Source organism: Pangasianodon hypophthalmus, chromosome 24 (genome assembly GCF_027358585.1).
Source record: "Pangasianodon hypophthalmus isolate fPanHyp1 chromosome 24, fPanHyp1.pri, whole genome shotgun sequence".
NCBI classification, from domain to species: Eukaryota; Metazoa; Chordata; class Actinopteri; order Siluriformes; family Pangasiidae; genus Pangasianodon; species Pangasianodon hypophthalmus.
The window spans coordinates 4,595,805-4,621,505 of NC_069733.1; the positions used below are offsets into that span (position 1 = coordinate 4,595,805).

The 25,701-nt window shown below is 39.0% G+C and overlaps 2 protein-coding genes across 5 annotated transcripts in view; both read left to right on the forward strand.

Annotated features, from left to right (window-relative positions):
* Window positions 1–323: 323 nt before the first annotated feature.
* Window positions 324–6,147, forward strand: LOC113542519 (cyclin-O). Its single transcript, XM_026940106.3, has 3 exons — window positions 324–708; window positions 2,413–2,598; window positions 3,414–6,147. Exons 1-3 carry the CDS (start codon window positions 502–504, stop codon window positions 3,978–3,980), a joined length of 960 nt encoding a protein of 319 aa, XP_026795907.2. The 5' UTR covers window positions 324–501; the 3' UTR covers window positions 3,981–6,147.
* Window positions 6,148–9,128: 2,981 nt separating this feature from the next.
* smtnb (smoothelin b) overlaps window positions 9,129–25,701 on the forward strand; it is a 55,818-nt gene continuing 39,245 nt past the window's right edge. For 3 of the 4 annotated variants that reach the window (XM_026939618.3, XM_026939617.3, XM_026939621.3), the window contains exons 1-5: window positions 9,130–9,686; window positions 20,128–20,285; window positions 20,804–20,882; window positions 22,494–22,572; window positions 22,653–22,729. In XM_026939618.3, coding sequence (XP_026795419.2) covers window positions 9,636–9,686; window positions 20,128–20,285; window positions 20,804–20,882; window positions 22,494–22,572; window positions 22,653–22,729 — 444 coding nt within the window. In that variant the 5' untranslated portion in view covers window positions 9,130–9,635. Of the gene's footprint in view, window positions 9,687–20,127; window positions 20,286–20,803; window positions 20,883–22,493; window positions 22,573–22,652; window positions 22,730–25,701 lie in introns of all 4 variants that reach the window. The other variant, XM_026939616.3, reaches the window with a different exon arrangement.

Consider the following 25,701-nt stretch of genomic DNA (forward strand, 5'->3'; position numbering starts at 1 on the left):
AAGTTAAAAGCAGACAACACAAAAGAGCTGAAAGAAAGTGTGTGTGTGTGTGTTTTTGTGTGTGTGTGTTTTCATGTGCAGTGAGTTGGCTGTTTATTAGGCTAGGTAGGCTAGGCTACCTAATTAACTGGCATTTCAGTGTATAGTCATATGTAGACTACAAAACCGGCTTCGTTAGGTTATATTCCAATTAGCTGCCTGCTCCCTATATGAGCGCACTCCATTACGTGTAAAAATAAGAGCTGTTGCGCACTATGTAGTGCACTATGTGCTTTATTTGGGACTCAAACAGTAGGCTTCTCCTGTAGCGACCATATGGGACGCTACGCCGCTCCCCAGGTGAGTTGCCACGGCAACGCGGGCACGAGGAGGCAATGCGCGCTAAGGTACCCGGGAAAACTTCACACGTCACGTCACGCTGTCCATGACAGTCATGGTGAGGCTTTGGGAAGAAGTCCGAGGTTCGAGCCTGCGGTAGTGTAGCAGGGAAGAGACACAGCTATGAGAGTGAACATGTCCACTTTCAGTGATTCGGGTTTTGAAGAGGATCTCCACAGCCCTGCTGCGTCTCGCGAGCAGCGCGCGCGACCGCGTGCCAGGCTGAGCGCCGAGCGCCTGCACTGCGACCACGACGAGAGCTGCTTCATCATTCAGACCCACAAGCAGCACCACTTTCAGGCTCGCGACTGTCTGGCTCGCCAGCCACAGGTAACTGCTGTACATTAAAAAAAAAAAAAACCTTTTTAGAAAAGAGTTCTTTAGGAAAACCTACATGCCACAGCATGGAAACACAGCAGTACAAATTCATGGCACATCATGCAGAATATATAATATGATACAGAATATAATATAATAAATATGCGCAAAAGACAGTGTTCAGTAGCCATAAGCAATACCAGTCTGATCCATCAGAGCTGGACTCGGAATCAGATCAGAATCAGATATTTTCCAAGTTGATCCAGTGATAACCGCTTTACTGATGAAACACGGATCTTCATGAATAAGGAAGGAGGCTTGCAGACTCTCATCTCATTTACTAAGAGTATCCCAGTATCAGATCAGAACTGATCAGACCCAGACTATAAAAAGTATGATTTATCGTTATTTAATAAGAAATAATTGGAGCCATTGGCAAATTGCTGTAGTATAAGTGGAATAAAACACTTGCTGTTACTGCTAACAGGAAATCCGTTTCATATCAGGACTCATCACAACAAACTGTCTTTGATTATTTTCCTGGAACAGCGTGCCGCCGTGGTGCCGTGGTGCAGCAGGAGGCAATGCTTTCTCACAGCTCCAGGGTCACAGGTTTGACCCTGAACTCAGGTGATAGTCTGTTTGGAGTTTCTGTGCAGGTTCTCGCCATGTCCGAGTGGGCTGTCTCTCGTTTCCTCGCAAAAACATGCCAGTAGGCGAAAAACTGCCCCTAGGTGTGAACGTGTGTGTGCACGGATTCACCACCACCCTAATCACGATAAGCGCTTACTGAAACTGAGTGAGTGAGCACGCTCCCAAGTGTTTTATTCATGGTCCCAAGTGTTTTATTCCTTTCTTATTGGATAAAAGAAAGAAAATCACAGGGATAAGCAATGTCATACTTTTATCATAAATATGGGACTTTAAACATTTGAATATTTCCTTTGCATTCAAGAATGTAAATGGCCTCATATTCAATCTGTTCAACCGATCCTGACAGACTTAATGGAAATATAGTAAGCCTAGTATTTTTTTTCATGATGGATGATAATGATAATATTATGTTTTAAGCTGGAGTATGTGCTAGTACTCGTGCGTGCTTCTAGCACACTTACACACACTTACACACACTTACACACAGGCAGGTGTACACAAGTCAACAGTTTTGACACGCTAGATTGAATTGTTTTTTTTTTCATTGTCTTAAAGACATTTTCATAAAGGCTTATGGTTGATATTTTTTTCTAAGACAAATGTAAATTGTGTGTTTACTCTAAACATATTTTTAACAAGTACTTAAAAATTTTTCACTTAAAATTAAATCGCTTCCACAAGTAGTTTACGTTTAGAACGGAGGTGAAGCAGTGACGAGCTCTGCCTATTCGTGAACCTCCTGGTTGAAGATTCCTCATGAAGCTAGGTGAGAAGATGCCAAGAGCGTGCAAAGCTTCATCAGGAATACTGTTAAACATTTCAAATATGAGATGATCCGAAATTCTATTCAAAATAAAATATGAAAGACTTTTTTGGCTCACTGCGTAATTCCATATGTGTCTAGTCTCTAGTCTGAGAAAACTGGTAGAAATACATGTGAAGGAATGAGAGCCTTGTTTTGTTGAATCAGCCATTGCAGCTCAGTTTGAGTGAGCTATGATGTTTCCATTTCTACCATTTCAGGAAAAGAAGACTGTGAACGTTATGCTAATGTTTTCACAGATAACTGCTGAGGCGCGCTGTAAACTGGTGAGCTGGCTCCTAGCCGTTTATAAACACTTCAAGCTGTCGTTTGAGTCCTGCTGCTTGGCCGTGAACATCATGGACCGTTTTTTGGTCACAACGTCAGTGGCAGCAGATTGCTTCCAGTTGCTCGGCGTGACGTCTTTACTGATCGCAACCAAACACGTAAGTTTAATGAAGAATGATTCGTTGTTGCCTGTGTACTCGTTGTTTATTAACATCTGTCCCAGCTTCTTTTAACCTGAAAATCACAGGCTACTGCTGTACGTTAGAGTACAGTGGAATAACATTTAGCTGAAGTTCTTTAATAAATAAATAATATAGGAAAATAATCAACTTTAGGGTGGTAACTGCCTGAGGCTGTTGTTGATTATTTTCCTATAACAGCATGCACTGTCATGCTTATTAGGTCTATAGACTACTTTCCCTTGTAGAGAACCCCAAAGGACCTGGGTGGAATGAGGCATCAAAATATTTGCATAATTATTTTCTAGGTCACACAGAGATTCTGAAACATTTGTCATGGCAAGCAAAAAAAAAAAAAAAAAAAAAATTGACTTTCCCAGCAGTCCCTGTGTAAGTAGACTGAGATATATGCCAGCTGCCATTAGGCTGCGCTGTCTCTCTTCTAGCCGAAAGCTGAAACGCTCTAAATGCCTGGTGCATTAGTGTGACTCAGACAGCTAACAAAAATATATCATTTCTTCTCTAAGCGAATGTAATTTAGGGAGTCTGGAAAATACAGGACAAAATACAGCACATATGACATTAACAAAAACTATTATTATGCATTGCAACTTTCACATTTCACACTCAAAATAAGTGCTTTATTGTATTTTGATATTGTCATCATCTTCTGGTTAGTGAATTCACAGGCACTTCTCCTCTATCAGATAAAAAAAAATGTTTAAATGCATACATTAAACATAATCATTTAAAACACTGGAGTGTTGATGTGTGTGTTGTTGTGAATCCCTCAGGTTGAAGTCTGCTCCCCGCGCATTAAGCAGCTGCTCTCACTCTGCTGTGACGCTTTCTCCAGAGAGCAGCTCTGCAATCTCGAGTGCCTCATTCTCCTCAGACTCAACTTCCGCTTGGCTGCACCGACTCTCGCTTTCTTTCTCGACTACTTCGTCAGTCGTGAGTTATCCAGATATGCCATTGGAACGGAGGAAAAAATCCCAGATGAAGGAAACAACAGCAGGAGCTGGAAAGCCCCTGAAGAGCAGCTCTTCAGTGTGAAGAGGTATAAATGTTTAGCTGGCAAAGTGTGTGAGTTGAGTCTGGCAGACTACGCTTTCAACAAGTACCGACCCTCTGTGATTGTACAAAGTGCTCTAAATCTGGCAAAGGACCTGTTAAGGAGACAATTAAAAGAGTCCTCAGTCAAACACACCAGCTCGTCAGAGATGTTAGACTTTCTCTGTGTTGCAGATAACAACTCACAGGCACTGGACGATCATACTTTAATCCAGCAATGCACACAAGAGCTAAAATTACTGGTGTCTCTCAATCAAGAGTCAATTCAGGACTTAATAACACTCTGAACCAGTGCAAATATTCTGCGCTGTCATCTTCAGGACTTTTTTGTTTACCTTTTTTTTTATTAACTCTGAAGGATAAGGCCTGTCACAATCCTGACATTTTGGTTCATGATTAATTTCCATAAAAAAATGCAAAGAATTGTATTTTCTGTTGATATATGTTGATTTATGACAATCGAATATTATATAATTATGCACATACACCTTTCTTGATATTAATCTGTCTGCTTTTTAGACTGTAAAAATAACAAATAATAATTCTATAAGCCCTATTACTGGTATATACAGCAGTTTCTGAATAATAAACAATGTATGATAGAAAACACTACATAAATTAATGTACTGTGGCAAAACCAGGCCACGGTCAACTGTAATAGACAAAAGCCTTTACCTTTGTTGACTAAGAATAATAATAATCCAGTGATTTGATTACATCAGTGAACCTTGAGCAACTTCATATGCGTGTAGAAAAATATAAAATCATATAAAAATGGTTAATCAGTGGTCAATGAGCTGAAATATATGTGATTAGGCCATTAGAAATCAAAGTATCTGACCCATCATCCCATATTCATTTATTAATCATATTCATTTATGAATAATCTGGATGCTCTTCTTCTTGTACAGTTTACAGCTTGTTCTGGTGAGACTGTAGGATGATTGTGTGATCCGTGCAAATATTTGTCTATCCAGCCCACATCAGACATCCCAAAAGTAAGGCATGTATTTATGATTATATGGCTGACATCATGGTTATTTTATGGAAGCACTTTATTATATACACACGATAAGGTTGTATGATGAATTCCCAGCCCTTTGACGCATAGGGAGAAAGACATAAGCAACAAAAAAGGGAGTAAAAGATCACTGATGTACACGAGTATAGAACATTCCAATATATAACAATATAACAATGAACTGGTGTTGATGCTAAGATGATCCATGCAGCCTTGAGCCAAAAATAGACCTACAATTAACCACTTATGGCTGCTAATTCTAAAGGATGAGGCAAATTTGATGTCTGATTTGAATCCAAAATGATTTACAAGTGAGGCAGAACCCAATCCAAGCATATAGTGGAGCAGGTGAGGGTTAAGGGCTTTTGCTCAAGGGACCAACAGCTTTTCTATAGACCTGGGATTTGAACTCACAACATTCGGGTCACAGAACATTAACCAGTGTTAAAGTGCTTGAATCTGATACCTTTAATATTGACAGAAGATTGATGGAAAGTAAATAAGTGATGAGCTGTAATTAGCTGTTCAACTGTTCACTTCAGGAAATCCATGCAAAATGACTGAATGCCAAACTTTTTGACTTAAACACCAAATTGTTTTAAGCTACAGTTCACACGTCTGTTATACGGAGCCTCAGATTTGGAAAACAGTGCAGGGGAATTAAGAGCATGACGCAAAAGCCAGTCTCCTAGCAAATCAAGGAGCAACAAAGAGACAACAAAGTAATATTTACTGACTTTTCCAGCCATTCATGGTGCATGCAAACAGATGGTGTTTTATGTTCCTTAATTCCACTGTGAAATTGTACTGAAAGCAGATGTCTGATGAACTCGTGACAGCTGGGACTTGATCAAAAATACATTTCGTGTTGTGTGGAGGTATGCCTCGCACCACAGTTGTCAATCCTGTTATTATATTTATTATACTCATTATGATCGTGTGATGCTGTGTATGTGGAAACAGGAAGGTGATCTTATGAGTTGAGTGAAAACAATGTGAAATATTACTTTTATTTGGTAGATAGTCCATTCTGTGCATTTACTGATTTCCGTTCTTTTGAAAATGTTTATCATACACATGGATGTCAGAAGTGTTTTTCTTCTCTCTTGAACAGCCACTGAGATCTTAGAATTAAGACCAGACTAAACTATATTCATGTAAAATTGGCCAGGGTAATAGTTTGCACCTATTTTGTAATCACTTTAGAAAATGATAGAGCAGAAAATTGTCACATTTTTTTTTCCCCATTTCCCATTTTCCCATTAGTATAGCATAGACATTAGTGATAAGGTCCTGTGTGCCATTTGATCTTAAACCAGAGGGAACCTTATAATGCTACGGTCACGATATGTTGAGTATCATTTACTTTTTCAGTGTTATTTGTTGAAATAGGTCATCATAGGACAGAGTTATAGATGAACCAGCAGGGTTACTTGGAAATATGTTTACATGTTTTCAGATACTTTGCTTAAATGCTAAATAAACTAAATGTTTGATATAATGTGGTGTGTTCCTTTTATTTTGCATTTAAATTCTCAGTCAGTGATTTGTCCATCAAAAGTCTTACCAACATGGATTTGACAGTATGCAATAGACCATATTCCATAGACCCTTAATTATCTAAAGTTATTGTACATACTACCCATATACATTATAAGACCATAAGTTTGTGGACACTTGACCATAATGCTTACAGTATATGTGATTGTTGAACATCCCTTTTCAGATTTAGTCCTCCCTTTGCTATTATAATAACATCCACCTTCACCCTGAGATCTGGACTTCGTGCAGGACACTGACACGCCAAACTTGGCAAACCATGTCTTCGTGAAGCTCGCATTGAGCACAGGGGTATTGTCATGCTGGAACAGGTTTGAACCTCTTAGTTCCAGTGAAGGGAAATTGTAACGCTACAGCATACAAAGTCATTCTATACAATTCTGTGCTTCTAACTTTATCGCAACAGTTTGAGGAAGAACTACATATGGGTGTGATTGTCAGATGTCCACAAACTTTTGCCATATAGTGTATCTTCTGATGCTGGTATCTTTGCTAGTGATTAATAATAATTCGTAGTGATTCAGTTTCACTGTAAGCCATACATGCCAGTGCTGTCGTGTTTCCCGGATAAGGTGCTATGTTTTCAATTGTAAACAATCAATTTTTTCCTTGAAATCTAGTTGCAATATCAACCAGCACCAATCCAGCACCACACCAGGTTTGTATCTTGTCTTAGACTCTAAGACATCATGCTTGTTTTTTTTTCTATATGGTAGTCACATCTGTTCCTATATCAGTGACAGTGATCTATTCGACAGTTTGTAAAGGAACTTTCAGGTTATTTGCTATTGCGAAGCTTTCTGTAAGCTTTCTGTAACACACATGCAGTAGATACCCTGATGCACAATGTTAAATCATAGTAGTGTCATAGTAGTAGACACAATAGTAAAATCATGTTATCATGGTTAAACATATAATAATCGTAGTTATAGTAATGCGCCTCGGTTGTAGGGACAGTATCATAATTGAACACATACTAACAATACTACCACAGCAAAACATGGTTAAACAGATCGTCCTATAGCAAAACCATAGTGACCTCACCGTTAAACAGATTACCAGATGATTTGTACACATACGTTCACAGTCCACTTTATTAGGAACACCTGTACACCAGCACATCCAGTCAGCTAAACATGCCGTAGCAGCACGATGCATAAAATCATGCATACAGGTCAAGAGCTTCAGTTAATGTTCTCATCAAACATCACAATGGGGAAAATGTGATTTCAGTGACTTTGACTGCGGCTTGGATGTTGGTGCCAGATGGGCTGGTTTGAGTATTTCAGAAACTGCTGATCTCCTGGGATTTTCACACACAACAGTTTCTAGAATTTACATAGACTGGTGCGAAAAACAAAAAACATCCACTGAGCAGCAGTCCTGCTGGTGGAAAGGCCTTGTTGATGAGAGAAGTCAAAGGAGAATGGCCAGACTGGTTTAAACTGACAGGAAGGCTATGATACCTCAAATAACCACTCGTTACAACCGTGGTGAGCAGAATGTCATCTCAGCATGCACAACACGTCAAACCTTGAGGCGCAGGGGCTACAACAGCAGCAGATTATATCAGGTTCTACTAGTGACAGCAAATAACAGGAATCTGTGACACAGGCTCATCAAACCTGGGCAACTGAAGACAGTGGAAAAATGTTGCCTGGTCTTAAAGGATGTGTAAAGGTTGGCTGGTCCGGCAAGGGCGAAATATTCTGGTTATTTCAGGTATCATAGCCTTCCTGTTAGTTACTCCTTTAACAAGGCCTTTCCACCAGCAGGACTGCTGCTCAGTGGATGTTTTTTGTTTTTCGCACCAGTCTGTGTAAATTGTCAAGATTGTTGTGTGTGAAAATCCCAGGAGATTTGCAGTTTCTGAAATACACTATATGGCCAAAAGTTTGTGGACACCTCACCATTACACCTATATGTGTTTGTTGAATGTCCCATTCTAGATTTAGTTCACACTTTGCTGGTATAATAAGCTCCACTCTTCTGGGAAGGTTTTCCACTAGATTTTGGAGCGTGGCTGTGGGGATTTGTGTCTGAAAGGTACTGATGTTGGTGAGGAGGTCTAGGGAACTTATTCAGTGTTCCAGTTCATCCCAAAGGTGATCAGTTGGCTTGAGGTCAGGGTTCTGTGCAGGCCACTCGAGTTTTTCCACTCCAACCTTAACACATCATGTCTTCATAGAGCTCGCTTTGTGCACAGGAGCATTGTCTTGCTGGAACAGGTTTGGGCCTCTTAGTTCCAGTGAAGGGAAATCTTAATGCTACAGCAAACAAAGTCATTCTAGACAATAATGTGCCTCTGACTTTGTGGCAACAGTTTAGAAAAAGCCCACATATGGGTGTGATGGTCAAGTGTCCATAAACTTTTGTCCATATAGTGTACTCAAACTGCTGCTGCCATATGACACAGGTGTTCCTAATAAAGTGTCAGTAGCTGGACAGTGAAACTTCGTGTTGAGCAGTGCATTCACGATGCATTGTCATTAATGGCACATAAAAACTAGTTTAAAAAAAAAAGGAAATCATGAATGCAGCTGTCTGTCTGCCTCTAAGTGTGTGTTTTTATTATGCCATTGATGAGACCGCGTGGATGCACTGCACTTTCACTGTCGAGCTACTGACAGATGTTAGATTTCAGCAGTTCTCTGTAACACCCCGAGCAGACAGCATTGTTTACACTGATCTTTACCTTACAGAGCTCTAGTTTCACGCCTGGAACGATAGGCGGCGCCACGCGCGCGCGCTGCTTTGCCCCCCCGCTCAAAATTCAAAGCGTAAACGACTCCTTCTCCTCGCCTTTCTATTGGCTGAGAGACCTGGGGGCGGGGCTTGTGTTTAATTATTCACGTGGAAGGAAGACAGAATCAGTTGGTTTATAGGGACTGTAGAGTGAGTTTCCTGACCTCCGATACAACTTTAACGCTTTTATTCTCACTTTGTTTTCAGCAAAAGACGCCTGGACTTGTTTAACTCGGGTTTTTAAAAAGGAAAATCTGTAATATATTTGCTTTTTTGGAGTTTTTGAGCACTTATTCATCCAGGTCTTCAGCAGGTGGGACTGTTGTGGACTGGACTGAGCTTCATTCACCAGGATTCACACAAAAGCCCAGATAATCCATCAAGGACCTTTTACTGGGTTACTGGTTTACTGGGTTACTGGTACTCGGAAGTGGCTAGATCTCTGTAGTGTAGCCAGTAAACCAGCATTTGTGTGAAGATCATGTTGGATTTTCTGTTCCCAGTGAAACATATAGACCTAAAAGGCTTGTAAAGCTCTCCTGAGACAGACAGCAGAAGCAGCAGAAAGTTTTTTTTTTTTCTCTCCCAGGACATTGCTTTGGTGTGGAAGCTCACAATGACCGACCACAGATACTCAAGCCTGGATGAAACCTCACTTCAGAATCTGGTGAGTTCATTTCAATCCCCCAGTGTGCTGGTGTTTCACAGGAACTTGTACGGTTTATTTCCTGTAGGAGTTCTTTCTAAAGAAAGCCTTCACACTGGGTTTGAGCTCTCGTCCCACTGGGTTTGAGCTCTCGTCCCACTGGGTTTGAGCTCTCGTCCCACTGGGTTTGAGCTCTCGTCCCACTGGGTTTGAGCTCTCGTCCCACTGGGTTTGGGCTCTCGTCCCACTGGGTTTGAGCTCTCGTCCCACTGGGTTTGAGCTCTCGTCCCACTGGGTTTGAGCTCTCGTCACACTGGGTTTGGGCTCTCGTCCCACTGGGTTTGAGCTCTCGTCCCACTGGGTTTGAGCTCTCGTCACACTGGGTTTGAGCTCTCGTCCCACTGGGTTTGAGCTCTTGTCATGGATTTCCAGCCAGCTGAGAAACTGACCACAAGTCAGGTTAACCCCAAACTGCCAATTTACGCTAAATGATCAAACATCTTTATATAATTAATAAATATTATTGTGTAGTGTAGTAAATACAACAGACTAATAATACACGTGCAGTAGTAATTCTACAGATATTGACACATGAGTCACAGTGCTCATTAGTGGGTTTCTGATCTGAATTGGTGTTTATTTGTGTCCATGTTCATATTATTATGAAATACAGATCATCCAGGCTAAACAAAGTACAAAGTAAAACTGTTTAAAAGGAAGAAAAACTCTCCAAAGAACAAAAATCTTCTGCTTCTTCAGTGTACAGATTTAAAAAAAAACAAACAAAACAATTCAAAAAGCTGAACTTTGGCCAAGCTCACTCACACCTGCACACACACTTTGTCTGACTCACCAATCCTCTGTTTCACCTGGACAGAAAAAGATTGCTCACTTCCTTTTAAAAAAAAAATGTGTACTAAGCACATGAAGTTACATCATACTAGCAGTATATTCATTTACTACTGTCTTTATAAAATAATAATAAAAAATAATAATAAAAAAAATCTTATTGGCAAACTATGCAAGCATGAAGGCGGTGAATATAAGTTTAGTGTCCCAGCTGTGTTCTGAATCCAGATGTGCTTCTCATTGAGAACTGGGCTAATCATTGAAATCACAAAGGTTATTTTTTTAAATGTTGTTATGGGTTTGAGTTCTAGCCAGAGGACACAAAGCCATTGTGTGTGGCCACACCAGGAAGTTTTATGCAGTACTTTATAACAATGGAACTGTGTGTAATATTCAGCCAGTCTCCTTTTATGTCTTCTAAAACTTTAATTTGTATGAAAATGTGAACATTTTGGGTGTGTACCGGACAGAAAACAGGCACTCAACCTGATATGGTACTACTACTACTGCAGGAGTATACATGGGTTGTATAGTGCTCAGGCATGAGTTTGAAGATGAATGGTAATACGGGCTTCTTGATTTCTGAGGAAAGAAGTGGACAAAAGGACAGTCAGTGCAGTTCCCATCGTATGAGGGCATCTCTGTCATCAAAAAGGCTTTTACGTCAAGATTTCTCATGATATCGTACAGGCAGCGACGCTGCTGTCTTACAGAATATCTGTAGACTCATCATCATAACAGCCTCAGTTTAAAAGCTATCTCATAGACCATAATTCACCCTTTTTCTATAAAAAATAAAATAAAAAACAAAGCACCAGAAATAGTGAAATACCACCATTCCGTGTGATAAAGATTGCGACACACAGGCGTCCCATCATGGGTGTGTTCTCAGTTCACACCCAGTATTCGCAGGATACGCTCCGGATCCACTGCAACCCCGACCGGGATCAAGCAGTTCCTGAAAGTGAGTGAGTGACTATCAGAAAGAGTGGGAAGAAGGGGAAAAAAACAAAAAAGAAACCAGATACTTCAGTGGAAGGTGGCAGACAGGTTGTGTGTAGCTTGGGCATGTCCCTTGCGTTAATGTTTCGTCAGGCCTGTGTGTACGACTTCCTTTTTAGTTAATCTGTATCCCTTCGCTCCATCTGTTCCACTCACACACCCAAACCTAGACACACTCTCAAACTTTACCTGGAATTGTATTTCAAAGATGTTTTGTTACTTTAGCATTACAACGTAATGTTACAGAGTAACGTTACAATAACACAATAAATAGCAAATGAATACATTTATAATAAATAGAAGTAAATGAACCGTGTATCTAGATTCATTTGAGTTAGTTTTGAGGTTCAGATGGTTTTTGAAGTTCTGTGGTAACGTTTTTGCTTTTATATTTGCTCATTAGTGTGGCCTGTCAATCAATAATTATTCAGTATCACAATGTTCATCAGGTGCAATCCTGTTATTGTGGGCGTTTAAAATATCATCGTTACCTCTGGCTTCTGTTTGAGAGCGTGTTATTTGGCTATGAAGAATCTTTGGGCCTAGTCCACACACACACTGATAAATTTAATAACATTGTTTTTACATTTTTGGGCACACTAGTAATAGATTCAGAAAATTTCTCAAAAGTTTTCCGTCCATAGTGAAAAGCGAAGACGCGAAGATGTTCGACGTAGCACTGAGTGTCCGATCCTTGACATTTACGTCATTTCTGCCAATTTTCGTTTGTTGTGACAACACAAACGCAAAGGTGTCTCTTTTATGCTACAAAGCAGTCAAACATCAAATTAACATACCTAGTACGGAAAATAGCAGGGCAGCGGGTTCTGCCATGTTGGAATTGTGGAGGTCAAGTGACAATCATACATCAGTGTTTACAAAAGGCAATGTTTTCCCCACATCCACATTGCAACGTGGAAACAGTATTTTCAGATTCATTCACTTGGGAGAAAGGATTAGTTAGAAAACGTTCCATTTTCAGTGGTTGAAAATGTTCTTTTAGTCTGGGTGAAAGGGCAAAATGGATAAGATACGATTTCAAATTGATCTGTCATAGTGTGGGGTAGTCCAAAGATCCCACTGAGTCCAGCTTTACAGAACTCCAGATTTAGATTTAGCTCCTCGTATGAACAAGCCAGGGGTGACGGAGACAAGGAAAAACTCCCTGAGACATCACGAGGAAGAAACCTTGAGAGGAACCAGACTCAAACGTGACCTTTCTGAGTCAAGACAACGAATAGTAAGTGTGTTTGAAAGGATTTTAAGTATGAGCAAGTTGTGAATATGAGTACTGGGATGAGCACAGGATAGTCTTTATGATAACAGCTGTACATAGGTACAAATCCAGATTAGGTTATCCACTGAAGAAAGGACGGAGGAGCATGGATGATAAAAGTTTGGGTATCAAATGGATACTACTAATAATAATTGATAGTGCTAATAGTTTCTGATGATATGAACGTATTGTATTGAATGTACTGGAGCAGTCATTGATGTTTATTTATTCAGGAGAATCTCGAACTACTTGTATTGTACAGTGACTCATTTAGGAGGAAGCTGTTACTATTTGCTCAGATGTGTAAATTTCATACTCAGACAGTCATCATCTCTTCCCTTAGACTTGAGTCAGTGTGGGACATGTTCACGTTGGGGTTTAGATGACTCACGCAGGACATAGTCTGGTGAGTCAGTGTGAATTGTACAGAACGTATTGACGCTACAGTAGTAGTAGTAGTAGTGAACACACAGACTTTTATAACTTTTTATATTGTGTTGTCTGCACTTTCCTTTTTGGTAGTTAGGTTTCATCTCTCAGTACTGACTGTGCTGTGAGACAGCTGTATGAATATACACTCACAAGCCACTTTATTAGGAACATTCATGCACTCATTTGGCAGCTCAATGCATAAAATCAGTATTAGTATAGGCTTTAGTCTTATAAAAGCCCATGTCCTGTAGAAATGATCGCAGGTTAGAGCACGCAGAATGACACATGAATGACTATATGATTCAGGAAACTACATTACGACATCAAAATAAGCCGAGAATAGAGCGTGAATGCTGAAACAGGTTTAGCTGCAGGGACGCAAGCGCCCAAACACGAGGACATTATTTACATGTTGCATGCATGCATACATTACACACACAGTTTACACTCATATACATGTAGATGAAACATGCCCTTATTTATGCAGGTGATTGAGAGTGAGTCAATAAAAGGAAAGAGTTCAATAGGCAGCCGAAATGTGAGGAAGACCAGAGGAAAGGATTAAACAGGGAGAGTGGGCAGTATACATTTAATTCAAGCTGAGTTAGAAATGCTTTCCCTGATGATACTTCGAAGAAAATGGCCTCAATGGAAGTGTGCTCTGTTTTACATAAAGCTGTTTAAGGCCACGGTCTGGTAGAAAACCGAACCGCTTTCTGATATCGCTTGTAAGTACATTTCGTTTTTGTAGGTTTTGATTCAACTGAGAACTCAGATAGGTCAGATTTAATGAAAGCTTTGTGTATAAAGTTTTCATCCATATAAAATTTCTGTTTCATATCAAGAAAATTCGGAAAGATATTAAAACAAAAAGCAGGAATATTGTTATGGTTGGTACGAAACCTTAAAAAATATGTGATAAACAGCCTGTCTGGTCAGAACCCCACCTCAGCTCTTTATAGTGCCTCTTGTACGAATTCTCCCTATTACTTAATCTTAACTAATTAGGAGTAATTAACTGATAGTGATCCACGTCTGCGCCTCTTTTTCACATTTACAGATTACATGTTAACACGAATCCCTGTTACCTATACATTTTAGTATGAAGTTCCTGTATATGCAATTATAATTATGAGCATTATTTGCAATTTTTGTTATTACTTATGCTATTCTACTTAATATACGTGCTATGCTTATCAATATTGATTTAGATTATTTAAAAACAACTTGTTTTCCAGTCAGATTTGATCATACAAAATAATTTCCACTATTTTCACCCTGAAATATGTGATTCTCACGTATTCTTACAGTACTCATGGATGTCGTAACTGCGTTTCATTTTCCATGAATGTCGTAACTGCTTTTCATTCAATAAGCTGGCTTTTTATTTTCGTTCCACATGAACAATTCACTTTCCTTCACTAATTGTAATGTTATGATAAGCTTGTTTACTTTTCGTAACTGGTTCTTTTTAAATGAAGCATTTGCTCAGCGCTCTTTATTCTTCCCCGCACATACAGCGGCTTCTGGAAAATGTCCTGCAGAACATTTTTAGGAAAGGCCAATGTAGCATTATAGTTTCAGTCTGATCCTACAGACAAGGTCATTCAGTCACGGTACATGCTGTGCAGTGTCACGGTAACAGGAATAAAGGGTGATATACATGATAAACCCGTTTGTTGTCAATGTAAGAAAGCCGAAGGATAACTAAAGTGAGACAGCAGGAGCCTCATTTATAATACAACATGTTTACTTTACTGACTTTTATTAGTGTCGTAGGTGTAAAGTTTTTGTGGTCATAATGTCAAATTAGAGATGATGAAAAATCTGTAAATAATTTAAATAAAGGCTGCTTTAAAATCTTTTTATTTGAAAATATTATAATTTTTTTTATCTGCCAATTCCACAAAAAATGGTCACACACTCACTCTGTCACATAACTAAGTTGCATGAGTATATATTCAGCCGTACACTTGAAATTCAAGTACCTTTTATAAATAAGACCCCAGGTGATTATACTTGATTATTTAAATTGTTGCATCTGGTGCCGGGATCGTAGCTAAGAGGAGCTGGAGATGTGATGAACCTGCTGTGAACCTCCACATGTGTATTTTGCGTCTGAAGCAGCTTGGACTCACCTGAACTCTGCAAATGCAAATCATTGCCGTGGCAGGAAGGTATTTTAAGGCTTTCCAGAAACCCATCAAGCCACAAATATGAGCACGTGGAGTTCGCACCAAGCACGATTGGAACTTTGGAACTTTGAATGCTGCTGGGTTTCATAGATGAATTTCCAGATGAAGATTTTCAGGCGCAAATTTGGTGCAAAAAAAAAAAAGGAATTTTTTTTCCCCCTCACCAAACAGCTTGGGAACCTAGTTTTGGATGCAGGTTCTCATGATCCCAGTCATGTTGTGGGATATTTTTGAAAAAAAAAAAAATTCTGATGGGAATCTAAATTGGATAATTGTTGGATTGTCCAAGGTCAGTCATGGATTGCTGACCAGAACGGCTTTTGAGGTCACATTTCTGATGGCCTGCCCTAAATTCCGTTCAAAACAGTGAAGAAGAAGAGAGAAGTAGAACTTGGTGGATATTTGCTTAGTGGAATGCTATTCTTCAGCATCCAGTAAGGAAGAGAGAACTAAATGAGGGTTAACATGCCTTTCCAGGAACAATTCTGAGTATATGCACGCGCACACACGTGCTCTCTCTCTCTCACACACACACATACACACACACGCACAGGATAGCTATTAGTTAGTCATACATTTGTCCATTTAACTTTTAACTTTTTGCATACATGTAGCTTATAGCGATGTTAATAATCCATTTTACAGATGAAGGAGGGAGATTTTAAATGCTTTTCTTCTTCTTCTTCTTTTTTTTGTTTTTTTTTAAATGCAGCACCTCTCACGAACAAATCCGGTCCTACTTGATTTGCTGGCAAGAGTTTTCTGTCTGTCACCTCCTGTGATTAGATGAACTTGATTTTATCTCTTGATAAAAGATGAACCTACCTGGGTGCAGACAGCAAACTGGCAAATCCCAGAGACAAACACAAACTTAACACGTTCGCTTTTTAATTTTTTTTTTTGTTTGTTTGTTAAAAGGTGTAACACCACTGACAGTTTTGAAGCTAAATACTTCTCCGTGTCTGCCTTGTGGACAACTATAGAATCTATGCTCTCAGAGATTTCTAACAGCAGAATAGACTGAGGAACGTTTTTCTTTCTTCTTTACACCAATTTCCCTTGTTCCATAGAGCAGTTAGGCTTTTTCCAAGTCCTCAAGTCCAAGTCCCCTGAGGTCATAAATGTCAGTCTCTCATGGGTGACCAGCAGTGAGCACTTTCCAACAGTTTTCCATCTGTCTCGATTTATTTTTAGTTGTTTATTCTCTTGTTTTCCTGCTTGCCCGTCTCTTTTCCTCAATACTTCTAAGTGCATTGAAGTTAATTGAAATCAGAGCTTCATAAGGCGCATTAAAAGGTGCTTTGGAATTTGCGCACGTATACCAGATCTGCTTTGAGTAGTTGAGTAAAGACGTTATTTATGTCTACTAGTCTTTATGGACTCGTGATTGGTGGTTTGAAAATTTAAGCAACCTTTATTGTAGGAAAATTTGTTTGCTGCACGTGTACCTTTTTAAGCTCCAACCTTTTTTGGTTTGTTTTTCAGAACGTTCTTCAGCAATTAAAATTTTTTCCATACCAGCTCAACTCTGAAACACTTACAGGCCTGCAAAAGTGTTTGTGTACCTACATTTCCGTGGGTTTTACGCAACCTGATTGTTATTTTAAGACTACTGATAATTTTATGCTTCTACCCATTGCTGCTGTTTTAAAAAAAAAAAAAAAAAAAAAAAAAAAAAAAAAAAAAAGACAGGCAGATAAGTGTAAGGAAGTGCTATCCTCCTGTACTGAATCTTTTTAGATGAAGCCATTTCTAGATGACATTTCAAAATCCTGAAGGATCTGTGTGTATATATAAATACTCCTATATTATAAATATTTTTGGAAAGGACTTAAATTAGAAGCCTTTCAGTGTGAGAGTCTTAATATAGGGACAGTTATTGCCTTCTCATCCTTATGACCTTCTGATTTGGATTATAGAGCACTGTTTCCTGAATATGTTTAACTGCCAAGGACAGTCCTTTTTGAGAAAAGACCACCTCTTTTTCACCCAAGAGGAATTTTTCTTGGATAGAAATGAAAAAAAAAATCTTGTTTGTTTTTCAATGTTTTTGGAGATATGTCCTTACATATGATGGCATGGAGAGAACTCAGTTGCTGGAATGTTTAACTCAGCTGTATGGATTTCTCTCTTTTCCTTCAGCTTCAGTTCTCATCTTAAAGACAGCAGGCCGAATGATGTGCCCTGTGCCCTTATAAGGACAAAATAATGCTGTGTGAGCAGTGGACTTACTGAGTCACTCATTCACTCACATACTTGAAAGCAATCTTTCCGTGGGGAAAAAAAGTGATCAGGTAAAAATGTGAGGATTTGGACAATAGTCTAAAAAAAAAAAAAAAACACCTAAAATGGCTGACACTATTCTTAATAGCTGTCCATAGATTTATTATGTAAAAATGATCAGACCAGCATGCTTTAACTAGTGAGACACAGCAGTGATTGGATGGTGTGCATGGGTTCTGAAGAAGAGGAGCAAATGGACGCTAATTTCAGTAAGCTTGAGTAATCTAAAACTAAAGATGTTCACCAAAGAGTTGTACCACGTGACCTCACGCACGCACTAGAAGAATGGCGAGATTACAAAAAGATTAGAGGGTGTCAATCAGAGTGACACTAGCCAATCATTGATGTGTCATGGGAGAAAATGGAGAGAAACAATGTCTTGTAATGACGAGGAACAAATTTTCCAAAACGAATATTTAATGAGCAGCTTCTGTATCTCGGTGTGGTATACCAGCTGCTCTTTGGCTGATGAGAAGGCTCTCCAGAGAGTCATGATATCAGCCCAGAAGATCAACACACAGCTACCTGCAGTAGAGGACATCTACAACACCGGTGTTTCCACTAACCCACAATCATCATCAGAGACACATCCCATCAAGACGTAGATGTCAAGGCTCCTAAACATAAGTTAAATACAGCATAATTATCATTAGTACGTGTTATAGTAGAAATACAGTTTCATTAAAATGATTCTGGGTGTTTAAACATAGCACTGAATTCCCCAAGCAGCACCGTCTGTTGATTTAAAGCTCCATCATGTACTTGTTTCTTTACTTGCTGATATTGTTGGTATATGTAAAGCATCATACAACTGGAAGCGCCATTTGAATGGATCAGTGTTTCACAGCTTTCAGTTGCACTGTATCTCAGGGAAACAAGCTGCAGCTTGACCTGCCTTATCAGTTTTTAGGAAGGAAGGCTGACCCCAACTCTGTGTGTGTGTGTGTGTGTGTGTATGTGTGTGTGTGTGTGTGTGCGCGCAGCTGGCACTGCACCCAACAGTGACTTGGCACTCAGTTACCCACATCCTACAAAAAACAAAAAAACCAAAAAAACACTACAATGGAACTACATGGACGGCAATTGAGGAGTGAACTAATCGCTGCCTGCTGCTCTAGTGGCCTTCATTTTTTGGGACATTATTTCTACTCCCCTGTTTTTCTAGTCCCTCAGACAGTGTGTAACCGTGTGTTTCATTATTTCGTGCATACAGGGGTGGGTGATATGAGAGAAATAGCAGATCACAATTCTTGATGACGATACACAATATGTATTGTGATATATAGGTTTACTCACCAACAGTAGGGTTGCATTATTTTGCAAAAAAAAAATCTGCCTGATGATACTTAAAGGCAAAAAAATGCAGCTTTTAATGTTAGAGAAACCGGACAGCCGTCTATCCTAAAAACTTTCCCATGTCAGAAATCATAAAAGAACAGCTTTATTTATTTCTAACCGTTACAGAGTGACATCACTGGAGACCAAAAATACAAAATAAATACAATCTCCTCACTGAAAACCTAACCATATCAACAATTGCAATTATTATTATAATATATATATATATATATATATATATATATATATATATATATATATATATATATATATATATATATATATATGTGTGTTTATTATAAGGCTTAGGTTATGTGGTGCGTCCGCCTTATAAGTTACTATAGAAACAATTGCATATTAGAACGAGCGGATTAATATAAACCTGTGAGTTGCCCTGCAGCTGGCACTACTGCTGTTATAGGAACTTAATCAACAGCTTCTGGCCAATCAGAATGGAGGATTTTGATCTGAGCACTGTGGTATAAAGAATATTATTATATTCTATATACATCGGTTGCTTTTCCTCCAACCGTCGGCTATCCAGGTTCGGTGAGCCTGTGTCCATCCGCCTCCACGTTCAATGCGTTGTGCATTCTGAGATGCTTTTCTGCTTACCTCGGTTGTAAAGAGTGCTTATTTGAGTTACTCTAGACTTCCAGTCGATTGGAACCAGTCTGACTTCTCCTCTGACCTCTCAAGGCTTTTCTGCTGAACTGCCGCTACCTGGATGTTTTTTTTTTTTTGCACTAGTCTGTGTAAACTCTACAGACTGTTGTGTGTGAAAATCCCAGGTGATCAGCAGTTTATGAAATACTCAAACCCAGTCAATGTCACATTTTTCCCTCATTCTGATCTCTGATGTGAACATTAACTGAAGCTCTTGGCCTCTATCTGCATGATTTTATATACTGAGCTGCTGCCATATGATTGTCTGATTGGACAATTGCATGAATGAGCAGGTGGCTGGTGAGTGTGTAATATAAGGTTATTTCATTCTGTATTGGAGTTAATGCCAACCCTTAGCTAGGACTATACCATAACTTTAAAACTCGTGTAACGTGTGTACTTCTTCATGTCACGTTTTCAGCTGGATGGCACTGTGGATATGACTGAGCGACGACTCATAAGGTCAGCTATTCGAGAGCTGCGCCACCGTGAGATTGAAGACCTGGAAGCTGCGCTGACCAATAAGAGATTCAGACGGGCCCAGGAGCACAGACACGATGATAAAGAAAATCAGCATCGGTAGAAGAAAATGATTTTTACTCATTTTTACTTTGCCACTTGATTGATTCTGGTAAAGGTCTATGAGATCAGTAATATAGAAATTTTGTGCTTGCTATGAAAAGTTAGAATTGTTACAATTATTAACTTATCTTCTGACTGGAAAGTCTTGTGAGCCAGTGAACCCAACTCCTTTGCCATTTCTCTAACAAATTGGCTGTTGTTTTTGATCTGAGTTGGTCAATTCATACACTACTGAGAATGTATTAAAGCCAAGCCCACAGTTCGTCCTCTTTCTCCCACATACATACAAGTATGGAGAGAATTTCACTCCTTCCTCCACACTCACATTTTCCATTCTTAATAGTTTTCTTAGACTGAAGTTTCTTCCTGCCAAGAAAAACTTTCTGGTATGCGAGCGTCCAGCTGCTGAGTGCAGCACAAAGCTGTCAGTCAGCACTACACACAACTGTCAGTGTATTATTCTTGAATTACACATGTGTGTGTGTGTGTGTGTGTGTGTGCCTGTATATTCGCAGGCCTGATTTGGCAGCATCCCTGGACTTGCTTTCTAGGAAGCTTCAGGAGATTCAGGACATTGATGAGCTCTCTGTGATGGTAGGTACCAGGAGGGAAAAAAAACTGGATCCAACACCATTTATATATATTTCATATGCATGGTGGTCTGGGAAACACCCGTTAGATGTTGCTGTAGCTAAATTCTGGTAAACATTGTAGGCAGAAATCTTATTTTTATATAATGTTTCTTCCTATAACGTAATTCGACATCTCAGCTTTATGAAAGCATCAATATTTTTAACCAAAATGACATGGAATTGCTTTTATTTACTTTTTAAACCCGCTTAGACTAGCTTCCTGTGAAGATGGTGTTGGTTTAGGAGTTAACAGATGCAGTGGTAAAGATGTCTAAAACCTCGCTAGCTAAAACAGTGAACGTCACACTTTGATCAGGTTGTTCGAAACCAGTTTTCCCTCTATTCCCTTCACTTGTGGTTGAGATACATGCGGTTTTCAGAACTTTAGGCTTCTATAGTAGAAATTTTTACCATGTAAAGGACTTTCCCAGGCTGCCACACAGTTATGGATCTTAGCAAAATTTATGACATTTTCTATATATAGCCACACAGGCAGTGTTGGGATCGGCATCTCCACCCTTAACAAAATGTCAGCCTAAAATACCTACTTTTTTTTTTTTTTTTTTTTTTTCTCCTAACTCGGGGGTGGTCTGATATTTTTAGTCCCCTCTGGGTAGACATGTCTGTGATTTAACGAGCGTCTTTTGCCTGTACATTGGGAAAACGTTTTTGAGCACTGCGACATGCCGTATTTAGTCGTCTTTGCAGTTATCCAGAGAATTGAAACGCACTTTCATCAAGTGCAACATGCTCGATCCTTGTGAAAAGTCTCTCAGAGTGGAGTCGCTACAGGTGTACATCTTTGTAACACACGATTCACTGGGAAAATAATATCTACATGGGATTTTATAGCTTTTATTTGCAGCTACTGGTGGTATAACGCTGCAATCCATTGTACTTTATACTTGATAAAACTTCATTTTAGTCGATATGTAGCTTTTGTGTTGTGCCACAAATCACAAATATGATCTCGTTCTCTGCATCCATGTCTTTCCAAATCGAAATGTCGGAAAATCGGGAAAATTGACTTTCCGAGTACAATGGATTACAGCGTAAAACTTTTCTTTATATTGGACACACATAATATTAATATTACGCAGCTTGTAGCGTTCTACAAATAAATTCACGATCTAATAATGTTCTATATACAGTATTCAACCCACTAAAGCAAATAGCCCATAGTCTATCAGGCACAGATTTTAAGAAAAAGAAAATAAAAAAAAGTATCATAATATGTTTGTGTGAAGCAAACATCTGGGTTTATAGGAAATGAAACATGCTGGAAATAGCCATGTGGAGTATTATGACTGAGGAAATATATTATGCAATCTATATTATTATAGAGGGAACACTAATAGAAACTATTGTTTTATTATTAATAAATTTGTGATTTGTCATGATTGAGACACAAATTCCCAACTTCAGTCCGTTTTACAGAATATTTCATATTGTTTTTTTGAGGAGCATATTTAATTTTTGGTGCATCATAAATAGCTCTTTTATTCTTCCTGGTTTTTAAATGCTGTTGATTTCTGTTTTTTTTTTTTTTTTTTTTTCCCCCTATTGTTTGTAGTTGCGTAGTAGCACGGAGTACGAAGAGAGGAAGCTCATCCGTGCAGCCATTCGCCGACTGAGAGATGAAGAGATTGAGGGTACGGACCACGTGTACTTGAATGAAAAGCGGTGTTGTTAGTGTGAGTTATATCTCTTATACCTGTCTGCTTTCAAGCAGGTGCACTAGAGAAGATTCATTTAACCGGGCAGCAGATAGAGAAGCAACAAAAGCCTCAAAGAAGCTTGGACTTGGAGGTGAGTGAATAGTGGAAGGCGATGATTGGTGACATTTTCTCTTGGAGAAAGATGCTTTTGTAATGTACAAGGATTTATCTTAGGCTTATATAAAATAAAGGGAAATAGACAAAATACAAAATATTGTAGCTGTTAATCAAATTGTCATCTTTAGTTATCGCAGTTGTTAGGGATCCAGATCAAATCCTTGAAACGTGAAAGCTTGGAGCATTTCAGTATAGAAGATGTTCGATGGCGTTGTTAAATAGGTTAGATTAATTTAAACAATTAAGCAAATGAAATTTAGGATAGCTGGAGGCAGTACAGCGTGATATCACAGACGAGAGGACACATTATAAATTATACACGGTTCTTTTAGTAATGAATACCATGAGTGTAAAGCATTGGGTGAAAATTATGCGTAATAGTTAAGCAGAGTCATCTTTATCAGTTAGATTAGTGTTATAGCTTATAGCAGGCTCTGACCCGGGTTAACGAAGAGGAGTGAATGAATATATACACAAAAGTTGGCTACTGGCTAGTTGTCTTCTCCAGTTTATTTTATTTGTGAGCATAGTCATTTGGTCACGCGGTACAATTATGAAGGATATGAGGTTTCCTGTCGACTCACGTGCATATTACAGTTATGGATGTGTAATAGTTTTGCTGGACAGGTTGGACATATTTGATAAGAGCTTGAGCCACAGCCGTCCATGTCCGGGTTTCAAGATAGCAAAACTGGCCGTGCTGTCTGGGTGGGAGGGATGGTACACACTCTCTCGCTGTCAGTCACATTGACACTAGCCAATCATGGGTGTCTGTGAGCTCATGTATGTGGAACAGGGTCGATAACACTTTACGTCTCTCAGAGGAAGCACATGGTAGCTGTCGTGTGATAAGGGGGAAAGTTAGCTAGTGGGTGGGAATTAGCAAGACCAAATTGGTGGAAAAAAGGTGGGAGAAATCCAAAAACAAAAAACAGGAAGAAAATTGCTTAAATTATAAAATTAAATGTGCCAGTATCAGGCTAGGTGTAGTAAAAAATAATAAAATTTAATACAAACTCTACAGAAAATCTGCACATTAAAAGTTCAGACATGAAGTGCTTCGCACCGAGGCTCAAATTTTTTTCCACAAAAAAATTGGTTGCTTAATTAAAGGCTTATTGCTATAGCGCAAGGTATTTTTAGTTCTAGTTTGAAGCTCTAGTTTGGTGCAAAAATACACGTGTTTTTATCCTTCCCACAAAGCGTGTCGAGTGCCGTCTCTGGAATGCTGCCGTCTCATTCCAGTGTTGTTGCGCATGATGGCTGTATGGTGGCTTTTTAAATTGCAGTCACAAAATTGTTTTGGTTTCTCTCTTACACTGTGTGTTTGTGCCTCTGGTATTCAGCTGAACTGACCAGTGATACTCATCAAAAAACAAACAAACAAACAAGCCTTTATTTCTGTTGTACCATGGTACGGTTTTAAAACCAGACACTCTTCAGGACTCTTGTATTTAGGTCATCAGCAATTCTTTGCTCCGTCATCAACCAACCTCTCAGTTCACCACATAACCATAAACAATAAATCTACTGTAAAGGTTTTTAACCAGTGGTCTCACAGCTTAAAACTGCGTCTGAGTTCCAAGCACTGGGCTAATCATGTGCTTTAGTTCATACAAACAGCTATTGAGAGTTAATACCGTGCTTCTGAACGATGACGTTTAATGGCAGTTTGTATAAAGAAAAGTAATAAGGTGTGAGCTTAGCGCTCTCTTTCATTTCAAAAGGATGTGAATCAACCTGCAATAAAAGCTCAGTGAACATAGCAAGGCTTTTTTTTTTTTTTTCCGTTGCTGTTTGAAATTTTTTCTAGAGAGCCGTTTTTTTGAACAGAACATGTTCCATAGCATAATAACTGTGCTCCTTTTGAGCTATGATCACTAAGTTCTTTGGGATTAGATGATGCTTAAATGTAGGAGATTGTTAATAAAACAGTAGCAGACATGTTTGTAGCAACACAACAAGCATTACATTTACATTTACAATTACAGCTACAGCATGGAGCAATCCTCTTATACAGAGCGAGTTTGAGAATTGAATTGAAGTTTCTATTGAAAAACATAGAGTAACAGTAACAGTGTTGATTTAGTGCTCATTTAAGTGTTGAGTGAAGAGGTGGATTTTCAATTCAGTTCAGTTTTATTTGTATAGCGCTTTTAACAATGCCCATTGTCACAAAGCAGCTTTACAGAAATAAATAGATTCATATTAGATAAAACTAAAAGAAATTGTAAATATGTGAATTTATCCCTAATGAGCAAGCCAGAGGCGATGGTGGTGAGGAAAAACTCCCTGAGACGATATGAGGAAGAAACCTTGAGAGGAACCAGACCCAAAAAGGGAACCCATCCTCATCTGGGTGACACTGAATAGTGCGGTTATAAATAATTCACTTCTATAACTGTGTACTACATGGACAACTAGTGCAATTGTGTAACCAGGAAATTCATTTCAGTTTTCACACGAAGTCCGGTTTGCTGAACCTATCCACTGTCCACTGACGCACAGTAGCAACACACAGTATTAAGAATCAAGGGTGTGTAAACTTTTGAACTGGTTCACTTGTGTAAATTCAGTTATTATTGTGTCTTGTGGACTGTGTGTAAACATCTGTTATGTGAAATAGCTTATTCAGGGCAGTATAAATAAAAAACAAAATGCAATTTTTATGATCCCACTTCTTATTTTTTTAAATTTGAACATTTTGCAGATTCTGCAAGGCGTACGTAAACGTATGACCCCAACAGTACTAGAACAAACTTTCTGGAACCTGAGTGACTAGCAGCTAGCAGACTGTTGGTTTAGCTTTTTTCCCTGCCGCCTAGCCTGTGATTGTCACAGATTAACTACGCTGTTATAATACTATTAGGTATGTTACAGAAAAATGTGAGCAGCACCTTTGTCCAATTCTATGTTATATTAGATGTATAATTAGAGGTTACGGCT